Source organism: Protopterus annectens, chromosome 16.part0 (assembly GCF_019279795.1).
Source record: "Protopterus annectens isolate FY-2018-M chromosome 16.part0, PAN1.0, whole genome shotgun sequence".
Classification (NCBI taxonomy): Eukaryota; Metazoa; Chordata; order Ceratodontiformes; family Protopteridae; genus Protopterus; species Protopterus annectens.
This window is the reverse complement of record NC_056750.1, coordinates 377,216,755-377,238,463: the sequence shown is the minus strand read 5'-3', so window position 1 is coordinate 377,238,463 and position 21,709 is coordinate 377,216,755. Positions and strand designations below refer to the sequence as shown.

The 21,709-nt window shown below is 39.5% G+C and overlaps 1 protein-coding gene across 1 annotated transcript in view; it reads right to left on the bottom strand.

The window, feature by feature from the left end:
• LOC122790600 overlaps positions 1-17,455 on the bottom strand; it is a 358,557-nt gene extending 341,102 nt beyond the window's left edge. Inside the window, exon 1 of the mRNA XM_044058127.1 lies at positions 17,235-17,455. Within this exon, the coding sequence (XP_043914062.1) occupies positions 17,235-17,455 (221 nt within the window). The remainder of the gene's footprint in view (positions 1-17,234) is intronic.
• Positions 17,456-21,709: the final 4,254 nt, after the last annotated feature.

Genomic DNA, 21,709 nt, shown 5'->3' with positions numbered 1-21,709 from the left:
ACTTAGAGAACAAGAATGACATGCTGTGGTAGAGGTCCAAACGTTGCCAAATTTAAACTCTCTGTAAATGTAAGCGCGCGCATGTGTGTGTACAAACACACACAATCTCAGTGAGTGAGTTTGTCCTGCAATGGACTGCCATCTTCTTAACATCAGTTTTCTTTCTTTCACCCATTGTTTGCTGGGATAGACTACAGGTCTTCCACAACCGTGAACAGAATAAATGGATATCTGATAATGAATGAATGAAAATGAATAAAGAGAGTTTAACATGAAGCCTACAGTATATATGCACACAATTAGAACATATATTCAAATGGTTCCCCTTCAAAGCTCCAAATCCCAACTCTCTGATGAGCCATCTAGTTGATCACAATTGCCTAACTAGTCAATTAATTGTAAAAAACACAAACTCAGTGTTTTCCGCAGGAAGCACCTGAATATAAGGTACTTTGCCCTTCTCTTCCACTAGCTCCACAGTCATGCAATATTAGGGAAAAGAGAAACACCTGGAAAGGGTGACAGCACTTACAGGATCCATGGCACTCTCGCCATCCTATTAAAACGACGGGGTAGTGGTGCAGCGGTAGCGATGTCGCCTCACAGCAAGAGGTTTTCCGGTTTGATTCTTGGTTGGGGCGTCTTCTGTGTGGGGCCTGCATGTCCTTTCTGCATTCGTGTGGGTTTCCTCTGGGTGCTCCGGTTTCCTCCCACATTACAAAGACATGCATCTGGAGCCTTTCTTCTCCAGGCCCCTGCCGAAAATTAGCTTCATTCCAAGTCGGACTTTCCCGGTTAACAAATAATAAATAAATAAAATAATAAAACAATGGGAAATACCATCGGGGAATGGTAAAATGAAAAAGTTGCATCCTGATGACTTGGTGTTCATCACGTTACATCTTGTTGACATACACAGAAGTGTAATCATACATATATAGGACTACTCATGAGACAATGCGCTTCTTAAGTGTCACCCACAACTGAATCCCAGTGCTCCTTCTTCTGAATAACGTTCTCAGCATCATTAATACCATTTATCTATACTCTGATAAATATCATACTGCAACTTTTATCATCTTCTAACCAAAATAGTTCCCTACACCAATGATTCATTCTGTATGTAGGCAATATAAATGTAACATAGGTAACTGCTAAGTGCACCAGGTCTTTTCTTATAACAATAACAACTCATTAACTGATTGGACTTTAGTAAACAAAACTCTCCTCTAACACTCAATGACTGTTGCATTCTCTTATTCACACTTCTCAACAAAATAATTGGAGTTATAGCTTAACTCATTGCTTTCAAGTCTTTTAAACACAGTTATTCATAATCCTTCTAACCCTCATTAATTAATAATTCACCTTACAAAAGATACAACCATAGTGCTTCCAGTCAACAGTTTTCTTTTTCCTTAAGGCAGATGTGTTTCCATTAATAAATGCAAGTTTCGAAGTCCCAAAATACCTTAATATCTAAAAGAATATTAATTAACAAAGTCACGTAGATCAAGTATGGACCAAGTTAACAGTACATCATATCCATATTTTCATCAACAATACATTTCAATCTGCAGTGACTGCTAAAACTAAATATTAATTAACGACTCTAGCAAAATAACTTCTTAATTACTCCTTAATAACTTTCTTAATAAAATTTCTTTTCTTCTTAATAACTCCTCAAAATGTACAATGCAGTGTGAAACAGAATACAGTTCCAGCACAGCACCCATCTGTCCTCTCAGATGGTATAAATAGTGCTGACCCTTCACTTTAGCTTGCCCTTTCAGTAAACATTTCCTAGCACACCCTTCTCTAGTACGTAATCCAACTACTTCTAGCATAAGCCATGGGCTGGTTATCTAAAACCATTTCACTTTCAAAGGGTCACTTCAGAGCAACATTTCCTCTTCTGAATAACTTCTACCAAGGCCAAACCCTGTAAATCATATCATATTCATCCTTATTTCATTAAAATCTTCAGCCATTCAACTCATTTTCCATCTTCCTCAAATGTAGTTGTTCCTAACATCTAATAAACCTTTTTAGATATGTGGATGCCTGCAAAGGTCAACCCATTAACCAATTCTGCTGGTATAAACACAATGGTCACTCTAGCTAAGTTAACTATGCCTATAATCCTAGTATATATCACAGGTTCTTAGGTGTGTACTAGGCTAATGGCCCCTGGAGCCTTTACAAGCCTAGCCCATAGGATTACCCTGGCATCATGCCACCTGACCTTAGTTCATAGTGCCTCTGTCAAGTAGAGCCACTGGAGTGATCCCCAGGGTAAATTTTATATTTCCCATCCATTCATCAAGATTTCTCTTGAAGTGGGCCAGTGAGGTGCTCTGTTTGACATGTATGGGAAGTCTATTCCATAGCATGGGCAGTCTCTGGGTTATGAACCTGTCCCTCCAGCATGTTATGTTGATTGTGGTAATGAGGTAGAGGTCTCTGGAGCATGTGGTGTGGAGGGATTGGGGTTTATTTAGATGTAGCATTTTTAACAGAGCTGGGTCAGACATGGCTTTGTAAGTCAAGCAGCAATTGCCTCTAAGTAGGCGATATGAAACCGAGAATAGTTGCAGTTTTTTGAGTCTGTCCATATAGGACAAGTGTTTAAGGCCTAGGATCCTCTTTCTGTGGTACTTTTGGGGCATCTCCAGTTGTTGCAGGTGCCTAGTGAGGTACATGCCAAATGGGGCATTGTGCTCAATGACTGGCCTAATCAGGAGAGAGTAGAGGGAGACAATGACCTCTTTCTTCCTGCATGCAAAACCCTTACTAATTAGATGTGCCACACAGAAGGACTTTCTGACCACAGTGGCAATGTGGTGGTCAAAAGAGAGGTTGCTCTCAACCTGTGTTCCCTAGATCTCTTATAATGCCATCTGTGTTCAGTAGCCTACCATCGATGTGGTAATTCATGGGAACTGGGTTTTTCCCAAAGGGGATGTCGACACATTTTTTTGGCATTGAGCTTAAGGCCATGGTTCTGACACCAGTTGTTGCTCTCATTGAGGCCTTTCTGTAGGATATCAGCATCACTTGGGGAGTTAATAATCGCTCCCAACTTGCAATCATCTGCAAACTTTGTCAGCCAGAGTTCATTTGTGTTGGTCTGGACTTCAGAGAATTAGACACCAAACAGGAGAGGAACCAGGACCGAACCCTGTGGGACTCCACTCGTGATTGGTCTGCAGTCTGACTTGGAGTCAAATACTTTTACACTGTGGGTTCTGTCTGTGAGCCAGTTTGCAACTCACCTAGTGATATAAGGGTTGGTGCCTAACTTAGTGAGTTTTTCTTTGATTCCTGAGTGGGGAATGTTATCAAAGTTCTTGTCCAAATCAAGGTATGCTGTATGAACCACATTGCCTTCATCCACAACTCTGGTGACTGACTCAAAGAAGTCTTCCTAGTTGAGCAGGCATGATCTACTCTTCACAAAACCAAGCTGTGTGGGATCCAGAGTTTGGAGATTCCCTATATCCTTGTTTATTAGGTCCATGATGATGCATTCCATAGCTTTGCATATCAGACTCGTCAGGCTAATGGGGCGATAGCTCCTAGGGTCTGTAGTTGCTCCTCCTTTGTGGAGAGGGATGACTGTAGCAGTGCGCCATTTGGTAGGGACAAAGCCTTAGATGAGGCTGTGACTGAACAGGGCACACAGGTGACATGCCAGTTCACTCTGTAGTTCATGTATAACACAGCCAGGGATATTGTCAGGTCCCATAGAAGGTGTATTCTTGGCTTTGGACAGTGCAGTTTTAACCTGTGCAGCAGTAATACTGTGTGCCTGGCACTCTACTAGTACTGTGATTGGTCCTTTGGGAGGGGGAGAGGGGTAAAGTTGGCACTGAATCTGTGGACCAGTATATTGGCAATATTTGTTGGCTCGGTATAGGAGGTGCCATTGTGCAGTAGCTCAGAGCAAAACTGGGTATTGCTGTGGAGATTCTTTATATAACTATAGAAGGCGTTGTGGCTGTCTGTACTATCTGCTGCAATCCTGTTTTTATAACTAGCTTTAGAGGATGTGATGAGGGATCTCAACTTTTTGTTGAAGCTGATAAGGGAGTTTTTCCAGTCTTGGGACTTTACTTTATTCCACATCAGTTTTCTCTTCCTGTTGTAGAGTTTGTTTATGGCAGGGGACCACCAGATTGGATTCCTTTTTTGGAGGAGAGCATCTTGGTTTTATTGGGTATGGTGAGATCCATGCATTTGTGTACGTGTTCATACAGCGCATTGGTGTATGATTCAGCGGTCATGCAACTATCCTCCATTTGCATGGGTGCTTTTGGAGAGGTTTTTCATGGTGGTTACATTTGTGGGGGAGGGGATATGTATTTCCAAGGTGATTAGTTTGTAGTCAGATCTAACCAGGGAGGAGCTGACTGGGTGTAGAGCAATGGTCGCCCATGTTAGTAAAGGCCAGGTCAAGGATGTTGCTACCTCTATTGGGGATAAGAACGAGCTGGTCCAGGGCACTGGAATTAATGAATTCCAGGAAATGCTGGGCAAGTATATTGGTATACGAGTAATTTTCCCAGTTAATGGAAGGGTAGTTGAAGTCGCCCAGTATCAGAGTGTTAGGTTGGACCCTAATATTCTCCAGGGTGCTTAGGAACGTGGAGTGTGAGTCCTGGGACATGGTTGGGACCTACAGCAGGCTACTACCTGAATTGCTGTCTTACCCAGTGTTAGCTGCACCTGAAGTATCTCTGATGCTTTATGTTGGGCTACCAGTTTGGAGGTGTGCACATACTTTATGAATATGGAAACACCACTGCCTTTGAAGCTTCGGTCCAAGTTCTGGGGCCTAAAGGTGTGGAATGAGTTATAGTCTGGTAGTGCAGGGGTGCTTTCTGTTGCTTTAAACTAAGTCACTGTTACAGCACAAATGTCATTTTAAGGAGTGCTTTGAGCGAATACATTTTGAGATTTAGACTTCTAGCATTGAGCAGCATGACCCTCAGATTGCATTTGTTTCTAGCTGTTACGGTGGTAATTTGGTCTTTGGAACACTGCCTAAAAAAGGCACTATAGGGTGGCAAGAGCCTTGGCCAGTATCCGGAAGCCCAGGGCTGACAGATACAGGCCACCTCTTGCAAAGCATCGAGGTCTGTCAATCATGTCATCCCAGGCAGACAGATACTGCATACCCTTAGAATGACACCAGAAACTTAGCCAATTGTTGAAATCAATCATTTTCTGCTTCTAATGTGGTATAATTCTGGGTGATGGTAGGATGCTGCTCAGGGCTAGGGTCATACCCGCCTGGGCTACATAATCCGAGAGCTCCTCCATGTCTTTTTTCATGTAGTCCAGGGAGGTACTTCTCAGGTCATTCACACCCACATGTACAATGACAGAGTCATATTTGTACCAGTTGTTGAGGGATCTGTGTGTGTGCATTATGTGGTGGATCCTGGCACTTGACAGGCAGCTGACTGTTAATTTCTACTTATTCAGCCTAGTGAGTGGGACATCAGTGTGCCTCACTATCAAGTCACATATGACTAGTGTGTTGGGCATGCTGTTTTGCCTTAGAGACTTTGGTTGAGTGGCGCACTGTTTAGAAGAGTTATGTGTCTCATGATTAGTGTTGTCTTGTGGTGGTCGAGTACGTTTCTGCCTTGGAGGTCTCTGCTGTTTGGGTAGACTTTTATTGAGAGCCTCCGTGAAGGTGGATGTGTAGTTTGTGTTTTTATGTGAAGGCAGTCCTGATGTGTGTTCTGGAGGGCTATGTGTTCCATGTGGTGTGGTGCAAGTGTTGACCTTTTCCTCTTGACCAGCTACTCCAGTCTTGGCTGGAGAGTATGTGGCTTCCAATTTGGATATATAAGCGCATCTCTCAGAAGTCTGAGTGTTAGGAGGTAAGAAGAGAGGGTTGTCAGTGTACATGAGGCAGTTGCTACATTGCCTCAGGATGCCCAAGTTCACCAGGTTAATAAGAGAAAGCACAGGGAACTGATCTTTAGACATGCCTGGAGGGGTGGACATTAGTAATAAGTACTGGATCTGTTTCCTTGTAGAAAGTTTAGTACTGGTAGCACTTTATGTGTTACAATAAATGCTACAAGATGTCTGGTAAAGTGCTAGACTAATAAGCTAGTAAAACTGCAAGAGAGAAGAGAACTTTCAGATCTAAGGGGAAAAATTGACGAGCACACTTTGGCACTGCTCAGAAGCTTACAAACAGTCCTGGATAAAGCAAATCTGTATGTGGACTACAATAGTTAGAATAGTTACAGGAAACGTGAGAAACAGGCACAAATGCAGGTTTTCAAACCAGAAAGTTAAAAGAGATGGAAAACTGCCCGAATGGCCAATAAACTACAATTTCTGGGCCAGAAACCACTCCTCTTGTTGTAGATAGGCTACCTAGTGCTTACCACTCCCACTGATAAACTAGAAGGCTTCCCCCCAACACAGAAATGCTTGGGGGGCTCTGAAGCAAACATACAGTCCTGGATACAGCAAATCTGTAGCTGGACTAGAGTAGTTACAGGAAAGGCGGCAGAACCGCAAATGCAGGCTTTTAAACCAGAAAGTTGAAAGAGATTGAAAAACTGGCCAAACATCCAATAAACTACAATTTCTGGACCAAAAGCCACTCCTCTTTTTGGTAGATGGGTTACCTATTGCTTACTACTCCCAATGATAAGCTAGAAGGCTTCCCTCCAACATGGAAAGGCTTGGAGGGCTCAGAAGCTTACAAACAGTCCTGGGTACAGCAAATCTGTATCTGGACTAGACTAGTTACAGGAAAGGTGGGAAACAAGCACAATTGCCGGCGTTTATTCCAGAAATTTGAAAGAGATGGAAAAATTGCTCAAACAGCCAATAAACTCCAATTTCTTGGCCAGAAACCCTCCTCTTGTGGTAGATAGGCTACCTATTGCTTACTACTCCCAATGATAAGATAGAAGGCTTCCCTCCAATATGGAAAGGCTTGGAGGGCTCAGAAGCTTACAAACTGTCCTGGGTACAGAAAAATCTGTATCTGGACTAGTCCAGTTACAGAAAAGGTGGGAAACAAGCGCAAATGTGGTCTTTTAATTCAGAAAGTTGAGAGAGATAGAAAAACTGCCCAAACGGCCAATAAACTACAATTTCTGGGTCAGAAACCACTCCTCTTGTGGTAGATAGGCCACTTAGTGCTCAGCACTCCCACTAATAAGCTAGAAGGCTTCCCCCCAACACAGAAAAGCTTGGGGGCTCAGAATCTTACAAAGAGTCCTGGATACAGCAAATCTGTTTCTGGGCAAGACTAGTTACAGGAAAGGCGGGAAAACAGCACAAATATGGGCTTTTAATCCAGAAAGTTGAAAGAGATGGAAAAACTGCCAATAAACTACAATTTCTGGGCCAGAAACCACTCCTCTTCTGGTAGCTAGACCATCTAGTGCTTACCAGTCCCACTGATAAGCTAGAAGGCTTCCCTCCAACACAGAAAGGCTTGGGGGGGGAGCCTCAGATACTTACAAGCAGTCCTGGATACAGCAAATCTGTATATGGACTAGACTAGTTACAGGAAAGGTGGGCAACAAGAGCAAATGTAGGCTTTTAAACCAGAAAGTTGAAAGAGATGGAAAAACTGGCCAAACAAACAATAAACTACAATTTCTGGGCCAGAAATCACTCCTCTTTTGGTAGATAGGCTACCTAGTACTTACCACTCCCACTGATAAGCTAGAAGGCTTCCTTCTAACACAGAAAGGCTTGGGGGGCTCAGAAGCTTACAAACAGTCCTGGATGCAACAAATCTATATCTGGACTAGACTAGTTACAGGAAAGGTGGGAATCAAGCGCAAATGCCGGCTTTTAATCCAGAAAGTTGAAAGAGATGGAAAAAACTGCCCAAACGGCCAATAAACTACAACTTCTGGGCCAGATACTACCCCTCTTGTGGTAGATAGGCTACCTAGTGCTTACCACTCCCAGTGATATGCTAGAAGGCTTCCCTCCAACACAGAAAGGCTTGGGGGGGGGTGGCTCAGAAGCTTACAAACAGCAAATCTGTATCCGGACTAGGCTGGTTACAGGAAAGGCAGGAAACAAGCTTAGATTTTTTTTTACAGAAAAGCAGCTAAAACAGCATCATGGATTTACATTGTGGAGTGCACAGTCATGTTCAGTGTAGCTGACAACTGCTTATAAATTTTGGAAATTATTAGATTTGACTATCACTGGATTAGTTTCATTGATTCTGCCTCTAAAGAGAGCATTAGCTGCTTTTGGTATGGCATATCAACACTATTCTGCAACTGTGGCCTTAATATAGCTAAGGTAAGGAGGTGGGTGAGGTGAAGCCCCTGACATATGAGTGATTATGAGAGGAGCTTTCTTCCTGCAAGAATATTAGATTTTAGTGATATTCTAAGTATTTATAAGGATGTGTGCTTATTTTTTTAACAATATTACATTTTTAACATAAACAATTATTCAAGCATCTTAACAACTCTGGTCTCGAGTCAGATCAGCAGCATGGCTTCTGTAACTCCTTTACCACTGACTGCATTATATACAGTTGAGCACACAATATATACCATTATGAATGGAGGCCTACCAGAGATGGCCACTTCATCAACATGACTAGGGCCTTTGAGATTGTCAACCACATCTCATTACTTACAAAACCTAAAAAAATTAACTTTGGTAATAACACTCTTCAGTTACTTCAAAGCTACCTCAAAGATAGAACCTTCCAGTTTTTCACAAAAAAATTAATTCTGTGATTGTGGCATCCATAACACTAGAGTCCCTCAGGACTCATTGTTTGGTCCCTCCTTTTCTCCCTGTCTATAAATACTTTAACCATTGACCTCCCTGACCTAAATATAATCTTATATGTTGATTACTTTTTGCTCACAGAATTGAGCAAAACCCATACACACTTCCAGTACAAACTGGAAACCAGCTTTACAGCCCTGTGCAACTGGACTTATGCCAATAAATTGATAATTAATCCCTCAGAATGTAGCATAATGCTGTCGTCCTCTCCCTACAAATTAAAACATGTTCCTCTGTCATACTTAAGGATAATGCAGACAATCTAATCCCTAATGTTTCACTTTCAGTGTCACTCTAACCTTCAGCACTCACGCACTCACATAGACAAGATTATCAACAAAGTCCTATCACAGCTAAAGGTATGTTAGTCAGTTACTTCCAGTAATCACCTCTGTACCACAAGGTTCTGTTCTTGTCCCTCGTCTAACATTCTCTCCAATACTCTCCACACATCTGCACAACAGGCCCTCCTAATACAGTATGCAGATGATTCCATACTCATTTGCATATCTGACAACATGGCACACCTCCAGAAATTTACTCCGGAAGCTTTAACAGCCATTGAAACATGGCTTTTAACTCACAACTCATGTTCAACCTTAAAAAACTAAACTACTAATTTTTCCCTCAAATCCCTCTCTCAAAAAAAAAATTGAAGTCCTCTCACTTTATAATACAGCCATTGAAGTCACTTCTCATAGCAAAACGTTAGGGATGATAGTGTTTGACAATCTTAAATCTGACCTACATATACAAAATTGCATAAGACACACTCTTCGAAAACTTGGGATACTTTATAGACCCAAAACCTTTCTCACAGACGGAACTAAAGCTACACTTGTCATTACTTACCTTCTCCCCACACTTTTTAGGGTCCTCCCATCCTTACTAACCTCCAGGCATCAGAAAAATCAAAACTTGAGCAATGCTATAACAAAGCTGCTAAATCTGCAGCAAATATCTCTTTCAGAATCCACCACTGTATAGCATTAAAAAGCCTAAATTGGTTAGAACTACCCCATCAACTAAGACATACACATCTTCTTAGCACCTATAAAATTATCTAGCATCCATCTACCGACTAGATAACATTCTATACAACTATTTTCTCAGTCAGTCATTATGGTCCAATGACCAGAAACTCCTTTCTGTCCACATACCTATCAAATCTTCTGGGCATTATCTGTACTCATAGCATGTTGTTAAGGACTGGAACCTGTTACCTGTATCCATCAGGTCAATACCCTCCCTTCTATCCTTCAAACCATTCTGAATGACTTCTTGGCCAAAAGATGGCTCTGTTCCTGCTCAACGCCAGAGTAAACTATATCCCTGAATGTGAACAAGTACCTATTCATACCTTGTGCATCCTTACTCAACCTTCTTCACTCGCTTCCTTACTATCAGTTTCTCTCTCCTGGCGTTCTCTCTAAATATACCATAAGCCTGCTTTTCTCTCATTTCATATTGCAATTCCTGTTAGTATTATTCTCTTCTACCTTTGAGTTCTCTATAAACTTGCTAAATTTCTCTGAACATTAAATCAGTGTCATATAACTTGTTTCTATTTTTAACCAATGTTTTTATATCATGTCTAATTTGGTAAAATTATTTACTGTAGACGTTTTTGTATTGCTTTTGAACATTGTGAAATTATTCTTCTTAAAATGTTTTCTGATCTTTGGAGCTTTTCTCCCTGGGCCTCTGCTGAAAATGGGGTCTTACCCAGATGGACTTTCCTGGTAATCAAATGTCAATAAATAAACAAATAAAAAAAATGCTACAAAAGGCTACAGCTCCTCTCCCAAGCCACATGTAAAGCACTGGCAAAAATGTACTAATATGGTACCCAAATCAATGTATGCTCTCCCCTTGTTAGCCCTACACTCAACCTCCGTGGCACAAAATAAAATCTTTAGACTTGCTATGCTAACAGATACAAACATTACCCACCATTGTAATCTGCTTAAGAGTCTTAATTGGCTCCTACTATTTACTAGCACATTCCTTTTGCTAAACACACTTCTTTTTAAAATACTAAACTTTGGTTGTTTGTTTACCACTAAAGACAAAACAAACATACAAACTCACAATGAATCAGGATGAAGCTATTACTTTAATTGGAGCATGTTTCAAATCTAAAATAAGAGGCATGCAGTTAGTCGACTGGGCCCATTTCCTGGAAGGAACTAACACTTGAATTAAGGGTGCAAAAAACAATGGCAGGGTTTAAGTCCAAATGTAATGAGCATTACCTCAAAGACACCTCTTGTATGTGCTTCCAAAGTAATGGCTAGAATACTTACTCACAGTGATATGCTTTACTACCTATAGGCAAATTAATTACCAGGCCACTGGATATGCAATTACATTGGGTACAACTATGTCGATTGTGGTCCAAATGGTTTGTGACTTCTAAATGTGTAGTAATGATAGAAGTGTTTTACTCCTAAATGTGGTTTGGTCCTCTGTTTTACTTATTACATATTAAGATGCTGGAATTTTACGTTTTGTATATTGCTCCCTCATATTTCTAGCTATAGTCTTCTTCAGTTTACTGATGTAAACTCTGAAAATTTGTTTTTTTTTGTTCATGCTTAGTTGTTATGTAATTTTACTTTGCATATTGAGCTCTGGTCCTATCTGAAATGGATTATTCTACTTACCCAGTTGTCAAACAGTATATACATAAACAAATAAATACATTTGTCTATTTATTCTGGAGAATGGTATGCATTTTGGGAGCAGTTTTCAGCAGTGCATTTGTGTTTTATTTATGTACTTCAGGTGTACATACTAAAGATGTATGTTTTTACGGATTAGTTCTGCACTGATTATTTGTAGTTTTGTTACTAAAAGTATCTAGTTTCTACTGTTGGCATTCAAATATTACTAGGTTCATTGTTTTAGTAGTCCGTTATTTGCTCAGTATCGAAGCTGAACTATGCAAATAAACACTTAAGCAACATTATCCACCTGCTTCTTATTCCATGACAGTTGTTACTTGTCTAGTTTTGGTGTGACTGAATTGTCTGTTGATGTTTAAAACGTAAAAGATTTACACCTTTTTAAGAATGTTTTATAATAGATATTTTGCCATGAATGAAAAAAAATCAGCAACTTATAAGTAAGCACTAAACACAAGGAAACTGTAACAGATGGTGGCAGCTTAGCTAGGGCATTCTGGAGATAAAAAAATAACCTCCTGCTGGATACAACACGATTTCTTCCAGGATGCAAGTGTATTCTCAGATGCAGGTCAGGGGCAAAACTCTAGCCAGACATGTGAATAAAGCAGCAGGCAAATGTCACATGTGCAAGCATCAGTACATGACTCTGCTGAGTGTGGCCAGTGACCACAATGTCTAAACTGATCACACTACTTGCCTTTGCATGCTTTCATTTCCTGGGATGATAAAATTAAAGTACTTAAGAAAATCCAAGTATTAAAGCAATACAACAGCAAAATGGACCTGGCCAATATACATTTCCAATCCCTATATGCAAAAGTGGCTTTTCCTCTAGGGATCCAATCCAATGAGTTACACATGGAACCTCATGAGTATCACAGAAAAACAAATAGACCAGTGATGGGACAAAAGTCTAGCAATGCCTGGTGAGTAAAACATCAGAAATATGTATCTCAGAATATGGATAGACCACTCTCAATCTATTTTTGTGACTTCTGATCATTTGCTGTGAGTAGCTTTAGTTCTGACTGTAGCTGAAGGCATGATGTCACACTTATTGTCACAGCTTCTTATTCTATCTGCCTTTAAAGTTTTAAATTCTTATAGCCAAGTTTATTATTTTGCCTTCTTATGGACAGCATCACTGTAAAATGCAGAAGTGTATTTAGGAAATGATGCAGGGATGCACGCTTACTGTGAACTACAGTCTTAACCTGTTGTTAAACAAAAAACATTTCCAAGTTCAGTAAACCAAGGAAAATGTACCACCAAAGACTCTCTCAGCTGTATACTACTTTGTAGTTCATTTTCCAGTTTTTAGAAATGATTAAATTAGTTAAAGAAGCTTTTAGTTTGCATGTAACATCAACAGCCATGTTGGAAGGAACAACAAGAGGTGCTATCTTAAGATCTGCTTGTGTATAGAAATTGAGAGGAGTTTGTCATCAGTTGTGTTACTCAGGCAATGAAAGAAAAAGAAAAACAAACTTAAAATTATTTAATTATGTGTGTCGTGGTTATCTCCACCTTGTTTTTTGTGCAGCCTATCCCAGCCTGTATTCCCACCAACAAGCTAGCCATTGCAGAAGATAGTGACAGACTCTCAGGTAAAGCAAAATACAATTTGAAGTGCAGCAGAACAGTTTTACATTGAACAATCAAGAGCAGAAGACAGCTTGAAACAAAATATTTAGATGTGCAGTCTGCTGCTATGCTGGACCTAAACCTTTTGATTTAAGCCAAAATGATGTGTCTCAGGGGGGTGCCTCTAATGTCTGAGAGCTACAATCTGTATATGTACATGGATGTGTGAGTGTGTGTGTGTGTGCATATGTGTACACACACATGCACACACACACATACATACAGTATAATCATTTTTCTTTCACTTTCATCACAACATAGCATAGATTTACACAAAAAATGTATGTCCGGAGGTGGAATAGGGAGGCAAGGTATGTATCATATAAAAATATTGGGTAGTTATGTGATCTCACAATCCTAAGGGTGGTGTGAATGTGCATATTATACACATTCCTCACAATCACACATTAGAAATGTGTGCAAAGGATAGCTGTCTTTTTTTGTGTGGGGGGGACAAGCTATTTAGGAACGTAAAGGGTAATTACATGATTTACCCAAAACAGTCACTGATATGGCTAGTTTTTGAATGTCCAAGAGTAAGAGGATGAAATAAACTAGTGTACTCATTGTTTCTTTCACTTTCTTCACAATCAAACATTAGAGATGGGGTAGGGGGTGAGGAGCCATATGTGTGAAAGCACAGGGTCTTCACATGATTACTGTTATATAAAAATGACATGGCTTGTCAGGAGACAATGTTATGTCTAACAGAAAGTTGAAATATATTACTGTGGCCATTATATTTTTTTCCCATGTTCCTCTCACTGAGACATCAGATGCATAGAGAATGGTGGTATAATTTTTGGCTTGTCAGGAGACAATGTTATGTCTAACAGAAAGTTGAAATATATTACTGTGGCCATTATATTTTTTTCCCGTGTTCCTCTCAATGAGACATCAGATGCATAGAGAATGGTGGTATAATTTTTTTTTTTGGGGGGGGGGCAGGTCACGTAAGAATGCAAAAGCCAGTTACATGATCATTTCTAAATGATTATTTATATGCTTTAAAGGGCAGTATCTGTCAAAGAGCAATGTGACCATTACATTTTTGATTCCTTCAGTCAAAGAAGGGAAATTTGCCTGGGACGGTGTGTGTGTTTGTTTCTTTTACCAAAGTATCATATGAAGTTTATGAGGTTTTATTATGAACTGCTTTTAGGAACTGTCATATGGTCTTTTTATATGTGTCAAGTAAATCCAGCATTTCAGAAGACTGTTATGTCCAGAATATTTGTATAATAAGTTTTCTTTACTTCAGAAGTAAAAATCCCCTACATTTCATCAAAAAATATACACTTTTTCATATGCAAAATGTAGTGGCTACAAGGCCACTGTTTAAAGTGGTTGAAGTTGTAGAGATGAATTTAAAAGTATGCTGTACTGGAAGCTGTGAGATTAAAATTGCAGTCTTATGTGTGCTTTTTTGCTGAATACCCCATTGTTATTACATGAAACTTTGGTAATGAAATCTCAAAGGGGGAGAAACAGTCACCTCAAGGACAGGCACCACAGATTTCAGTTAATATGCCTTTGCTGCCACAATTTGACATTTTGCACTATATGGTTTTCTTATATACAATCATATGGATACTTTGGTCTTGCTGTTAATTTCACAAAAAATATGTATATATTTTGCATTTTTCAAGCTAACTAACTCAATATGTATCTGAATTACATGACTCTTTTCTAAAAGGTAACATTTTTTGGTCATGTTTACATGTCAAAGTACAAAAGTTTACATGCTCTTACAGGCACACACACAAAACTGAGAATCAGTTGTCTACTTTTCCTAAAAACTATCACACTGTGCAAAAGAAAATAAAAGTGTGATTATGAAGGGATCTTGTCCTCAAAAACTCCCTTTTCATTAGAAGTTAGGGTGGAATTCAGGCCAGAATAGCCTTTGTAGATTGACAGATAACAAATTTTACAAAACAGTCACCTGAAAACAAGCATGTAGCTTTCAGTTGTCTTCAGAGTAAAAGAGAGAAGCTGTGAAAAACATACATTATATTGATAAGGAGATTTCAGACCTAAAAGGAGGATGTATTTCTGTAAAAAAAGTGATGTTGTGATTCTTTGTACATGCTGAGACATAAATATGACATTTTTTCATTAAAATTTAAGATGCAGCTATTCTTTTGCCATTAGGGAGGACGCCAGCCCAATAATGTTTTATAGATAATTATGCCAGTAACATTCCCTGTTTTACATTTAAACAACTGTTGCATGACATTAAAACAGATTTTGAGTTAAGTTCATCTGTAAAATGCCATAATTGTTGTCCTTATTTTCACACATTACAAATAACAGAACTGAATATTTGCTTTTAGGATTTTTTTATACCATGGACTACCTCATCTTGTCTCTGTGGCTACTACTGCCTTATTCATAATTATAGGTAGTATATTAAATTTATAATTTTGTTTTTTTATGTAATAGCTGTCTTTACACTGTTGTGTGCATTGCTAGTCTGTCAATAATACACTTGGGGTATGGCTAAAAATGGTATGTTAATGGAAGCAGTCATGGTTCAGCGGTTAGCGTTGCCGCCTCACAGCAAGAGGTTCTCTGGTTCGATCTTCGGCTGCGGTGCCTTCTGTGTGGAGTCTGCATGTCCTCCCTGTGGTCATGTGGGTTTCCTCCAGGTGCTCCGGTTTCCTCCCACATCCCAAAGACATGCTGTAGGTGGATTGGACACTCTAAATAGGCCCTAACAATCAAACCAAAAACCACCTCCAGAGGAAGCCTTAATAGGCAAAAATAGTAAAATGAAAAAAAGGCTTCCACCACAGCAAAAAGCTCACTAAGAAATTCTGTTAGAATGTAGGCTTAAATAAAATGAAGAAATAAAAAGCACAAATTGTGCTGTTCAAGTTGCAGGTCAAACAGGATAAGCACTTTCAGTTAAAAAACCTTCTTCAGATCCTAGTGTGTAGATCTGACTTACTGCTGTTAAATAAAGATCCTTAATTGCTCAACCAATCACATACAGCAATCAGATGCACGCCTTCCTTAAGCCTCCATTTCATTTCTTAATTGGGCTTCTCTCTTTCAAAATAGGTTTAATAGGAACTACTCTGTTGAGCCCTGGAAATAAATTAGCTCTGAGGTTCATGATCCATTTGCTTTCTTCCTTTTCAGTTTTGTTGACAATGTCTCCATTTATTTCCAGGGCTCAACAGAATAGTTCCTATTAAACCTATTTTGAAAGAAAGAAGCCTAATTAAGAAATGAAATGGAGGCTTAAGGAAGGTGTGCATCTGATTGCTGTATGTGATTGGTTGAGCAATTAAGGATCTTTATTTAACAGCAGTAAGTCAGGTCTACACACTAGGATCTGAAGAAGGTTTTTTAACTGAAAGCGCTTATCCTGTTTGACCTGCAACTTGAACAGCACAATTTGTGCTTTTTATTTCTTCATTTTATTTAAGCCTACATTTTAACAGAATTTCTTAGTGAACTTTTTGCTGTGGTGGAAGCCTTTTTTTTCATTTTACTCTAAATAGGCCCTAGGTGTGAGTGAGTGCGTGCATGTGTGTGCCTTCTGTGGAAGGTTGGGCGCCGGGCTGGCAACTCGACACTGTAAAACTCCACTGCCAATCATGAGCGGACAGGTGATCCGCTGTGGTGACCCCTAACTGGGAAAAGTCAGAAGAATAAGTGGAAGCAATCATAAACTCCTATATATATATATATATATATATATATATATATACATATACACACACACACACACACACACACACACACACACACATTACAATCAGGTACAGTTAAAAATACAACTCTGAGCAAACATCTGAAATACAAAAATATATATATACACACACACACACACACATACATACATACATACATATATTTCTTACTCCCAGTTGAGCATGACTACTAGCAGCATAATGCAACACCACACATTAAGCCAAAGCCATGCTTTAAGGCTAACCTTATGGGGAATTTGTTTGCTTTTTCTGAAAGATGTGTGTCCTTGACTGGCCTGAGGCCAAGAAAATTTTCAGAATGGGAGAAGCAGAAAGGCATAATGGCCCAAACAAATGAAATAAAGTTCTGTCATAGACTCACCGCACGTCTGATGTTCTGAGTAAATCACAAAGAGTCCGTATGTAGTCCTCGCATGCAGGGTCATTCACCATGGTCCTGACTAGTCCGTTCTGGTCCTGATGCAGCTCTGATACCAGCTTGTCCACAGCCTGCTGCACATGAGAATGATCACGCTGAAGCAGTGAGGCTAAAGCACTGACCACCTCCCCTCTAACACACCCAGAAGACCCTTGCAGGAGCATCTTTCGATCCTCACACTGATTCTCCCAAGTGACACAGGAATGGAGTGATTAACTCACATCCAAGGTTTAAAAATTAGTTACCCGAGCTGCGTGCGTATCTGCTCTCCTCAGTACCCGGAACCTGACAGAAAAGAGTCACGGTCCAGCCCACCTACCGGTAATAAAATGATAAATAGAAATGAAAGCCTTGCATTATACACGTACACATACAGCTAGTGCGTACAAAGTGGTCTTTGCTTTTTTTTAAAGTTCGTATTTTAACTAAGACTGCTTTATTCAACAAAAAAGTGCTAAACAGAATTGCTTGTACACTACAAAAACTACGGCTGCTGTAGGAGCTCTCTGAAAAAAGACAGTTCTTTTTACAAAGAATTACAATCAGCATCCCCACAGGCGATCTTTTCAAAGACCAACAAACATTTAAAGCACAACTGATTTTTGGTAGTCTATATACCTAAACTAAGGAAAGTTAACAATAAGAACTCGCGTCCCTCTCCTAATACAACTGGAGTAACTCCGAAGCCCTGCCCGCCAGCAGTGCAGCACCGCTCGCTTTTCCATATCAAAATCCTTAAATCATCTCTAATTTTCCCTGCCAGGCTACACGGATTTGCCTACGACCACGCCAGAGCCATTCAATTCCTCGACCTGCTCTAGGCTCCGTCACATACCCAAAACAATCTATTATAGGCTGCAGCTTAAGCGCTGACAAGGTAGTCATACACCGATTGCCCCCACGGCACCTGCTGCTAACCCAAGACCAGCACTGTGATCCCTAAGTAAACACTCTTACTACTTTGACCGTTGCAATACTCACAAGCAAGTACCACAGATTCACAGTATTAGGATGGGGGAGGGGTGTCACAGCTCTGCAACACCGCCCACCAACTTTTATTACTGTAAGAAGCTGTACCATTTGACACAAACGAGACTCGAACCCCACCCCCAGCAATCCATCCTCCACCCATACACGAACCGAGTCCCCAGACGCTTTCTAGTTACGAGGATGATTTTGAGGTTGTACAGACGAGAAGAGCAGAAAACTAAACACGTTCTTGTTTTAGGTAATAAAGCGTGACAAGTTGACAACATGCTGCTACTACATATCTAGTCAGCGACAGCTAAAATAAGTGACTGCAGGAAGGTTACCTGCGTGAGCATACTTAATACTGCATTCGTCTCCTCTGCTTTAGACTTACTTTTATATTCTTGGTAGGACAAGGGTTACCACTTTTTCAAATGCCCAAAGTGAGAGAATTTTCTTTAGAAACCTGGAATTTTTCAGAACAAACCATAACAACAGTCAGTGCAAAGGACAGAACTTGACTTTTTTGCCAAAATAAAAGCTTATTATTTTATAAACGGTTTTATTTAATTATCACGTGTGACATAGGCAAACTTAAGTTTATATAAAAGTAATCCAATACCTCTCAAACTCTTAGAGCAAAAAATCTGGACATAGCCTAAAATGATGGGGGGACAAATAGGGACAGATTTTAAATATTGCTCTTACAAACTTAAAAAGTTGATAGTATAATAGGTATTGCATTAGCATGAATTTTCTGAAGGATATGGAGACTTAAACTCAAATGTGTGTCATTATTTAATGACTTCTATCCTCAGATATTTGCCAGAAAGGTACAGATTTTAGGAGGAACATACCAAAAATAGGAGGCAAAAATCTGGACATTTTGTGAAAATCTGTACAGTTGGGAGGTATATTGCTCTATACAATATAATCAATCCAACTTTTACATAACTTGTTCAATTCCTGCCTTCTCTTAAACTCCATTCCTCCTCCAAAACATTTCTGCATGTATTATTTCACAATTTCCATTTTATTCTAAGTATTTTTACTCCTACCCTTTTCTAAAGAGCCTAATTCCTGTTCTTTTATCTCTTTTACAATACTCACTACTTCAAGTATGGTTGGTTTAGACTTTGAGTTCCATTCTATAGTAATGGCTCTTTGGCAGCCCCCAGAATTAAACTTAACAAGGCTTTACTATGTCTAGGCAATTCAGATCCTATATCCCAGCTACAAAATGTATTTCCTTAGTTACACTCAGTTGCTTGCCCAGTATTCCTGCATAGTACTCTGTAGGGAATTTTTAGTCTGCTAACTTATTGCACTCTGAAAACATATGGCCATGTGTTCCTTACTTTCTTCCCAATTACACCTCCAACATTTGCAGTCTACCTGAGAAAAAATGAGACTGCTTGGAGTATAAAAATACCTATGCGAGTACTTCCAGGCAAAAAATCCTAAATCTTCTAGACTTTGTTGCATATTTAGGAGACATCCATATACCCTCCCATTGTTTCTTTGTGAATTGCTTATCTAATCTCTCTTCCCAATCTTTCTGACCTACTCCTATAGTTATAATGCAGTATTTTATATGCCTTACTCATATCCCCTTTTTAACAGCAGCTTCTGTTCTAGATTTTACTAAAAATTCTACCAGTGCTTGTCTTTCACTTAGGATTCCCCCTACCCCTTTCCTTTTGCCTATACTCTGATATCCAGCCCTGATAGAGAAGGCAATCTCTAGCCATCAGTCCAAATGTCTTCTGGGCCTCTTCCCATTCTATTACCTTTCCCTCCCTAATTCTTTGTTAGCAATACCTTGGTTCTTTTACCAGCTTCCTCCAATAAATTCCACCCCTCCTGCCTATTTAATGTACCCCTAATTGCAGTCATTCCTATAGTCAGAATCTCCTTTCTCCATTCCTGTGTTGGCTTAGTTCTTACTATACTTTCTGCTACTTTATGAATATAATATGGTTTCTCTCTCTTATTTAATTTCTCCAAATTTTTTGGGTTTCTATTACCATGATGGGAATGGACCCCATTCCTAAGTCAAAGTATAATTAAAGTTCATGAAATTAGCATTGTTTCAGTCTTTGTTGTCAGCCAGAAGTGCTCATCGTAGCACCCGCAATGTGTCCAGTAATGACTTCTTCTGCAATTCGTATGGATTTACATGTATTGGTAACATATCTAAATATGATTGTAGATTATTTTTTATAAGACCCATTGCTCCTACTACTATTGGAAATATCTGGGTATCTTTCTTCCACATTGCTCTCTTTTCTGCCTGCAAATCCTGATATTTTATGACTTTGTGTCTCAACGTACGCAAGACATTGTCATCACTGGGTTCAGTGATTTCAGTGGACAGTGCTACTTTTGTATTCTTTTCATAGACCACTATATCTGGTTTTCCCACATCTCCCTTTTGAACTGTTGGTAATGTGTGATTCCCATGTGATATAGACCATCATTTTCTGTGATGTTTTGTGGCTCATGTTTTCAGAGTTTTTCAGCTACTTCAGTAAATGTTTGCACAATCCCCACTGCAACAGTCTTGCCACATTATTATCCTTTTCAGTATACAGTCCTTTTGCCATTAATATATCACAACCAGCAACCAGGTGTGTGACTGTTTTCAGTTCTGTTTTACAATGCCTACATTTGTCAGTTTCTCCTACATGTTCAATGGACTTTGTAAACCAACGTGTATGTAGCCCACCATCTTGGACTGCCAATATTAACCTTTCATTTTTTGGTTTGAATTCACCTCTCCTTAACCATGCCTGTGTTCAGTCTTGATCAACATGAGGTTCTTCCAGGAGTTTTGTATACTTACAAATATATTTATGCATTTTCCACATTTCTTGCCTTCTCATCTGATCCTTAACCTTATATTCTTTCTTTTGTTATTTGGCACATTCACTAGCTGCCTTATTTTTATCTACTTCTGGTTTGATTTCCATTTCCACTTAATATAATATAATATAATATAATATGGCTTTTCACTTTTTTAATTTCCTCCAAGTCTTTTGGGTTTCTAATACCATGACGGGAATGGACCCCATTTCTTCTTGAATACCATGCCAATTATATTAAAGTTCATGAAATTAATATTGTTTCAGTATTTGATGTCAGCCAGAAGTGCTCTTCATAGCATACACAATATGACTCCTTTTGCAATTCGTATGGAGTTACATGTATTGGTAACCAAGGGAACCCGCAGGATTTTTTGCAGGGGGGTGCAAACCCAAGCCCTGCCCACACAGCCCACCCCCTCTGCTGCCCCATGCCCACACAGCCCCACCCCCGCACATGCAGCCATTCCAGTGTCCCATTACTTGCCTATTTTTCCCCATTTGTCATAGACACTGTTCAAATCTCTCAGTGTGCATACTGTTTTATGCTTTACTTCTACAATGATTACAGATATTTGGATTTCA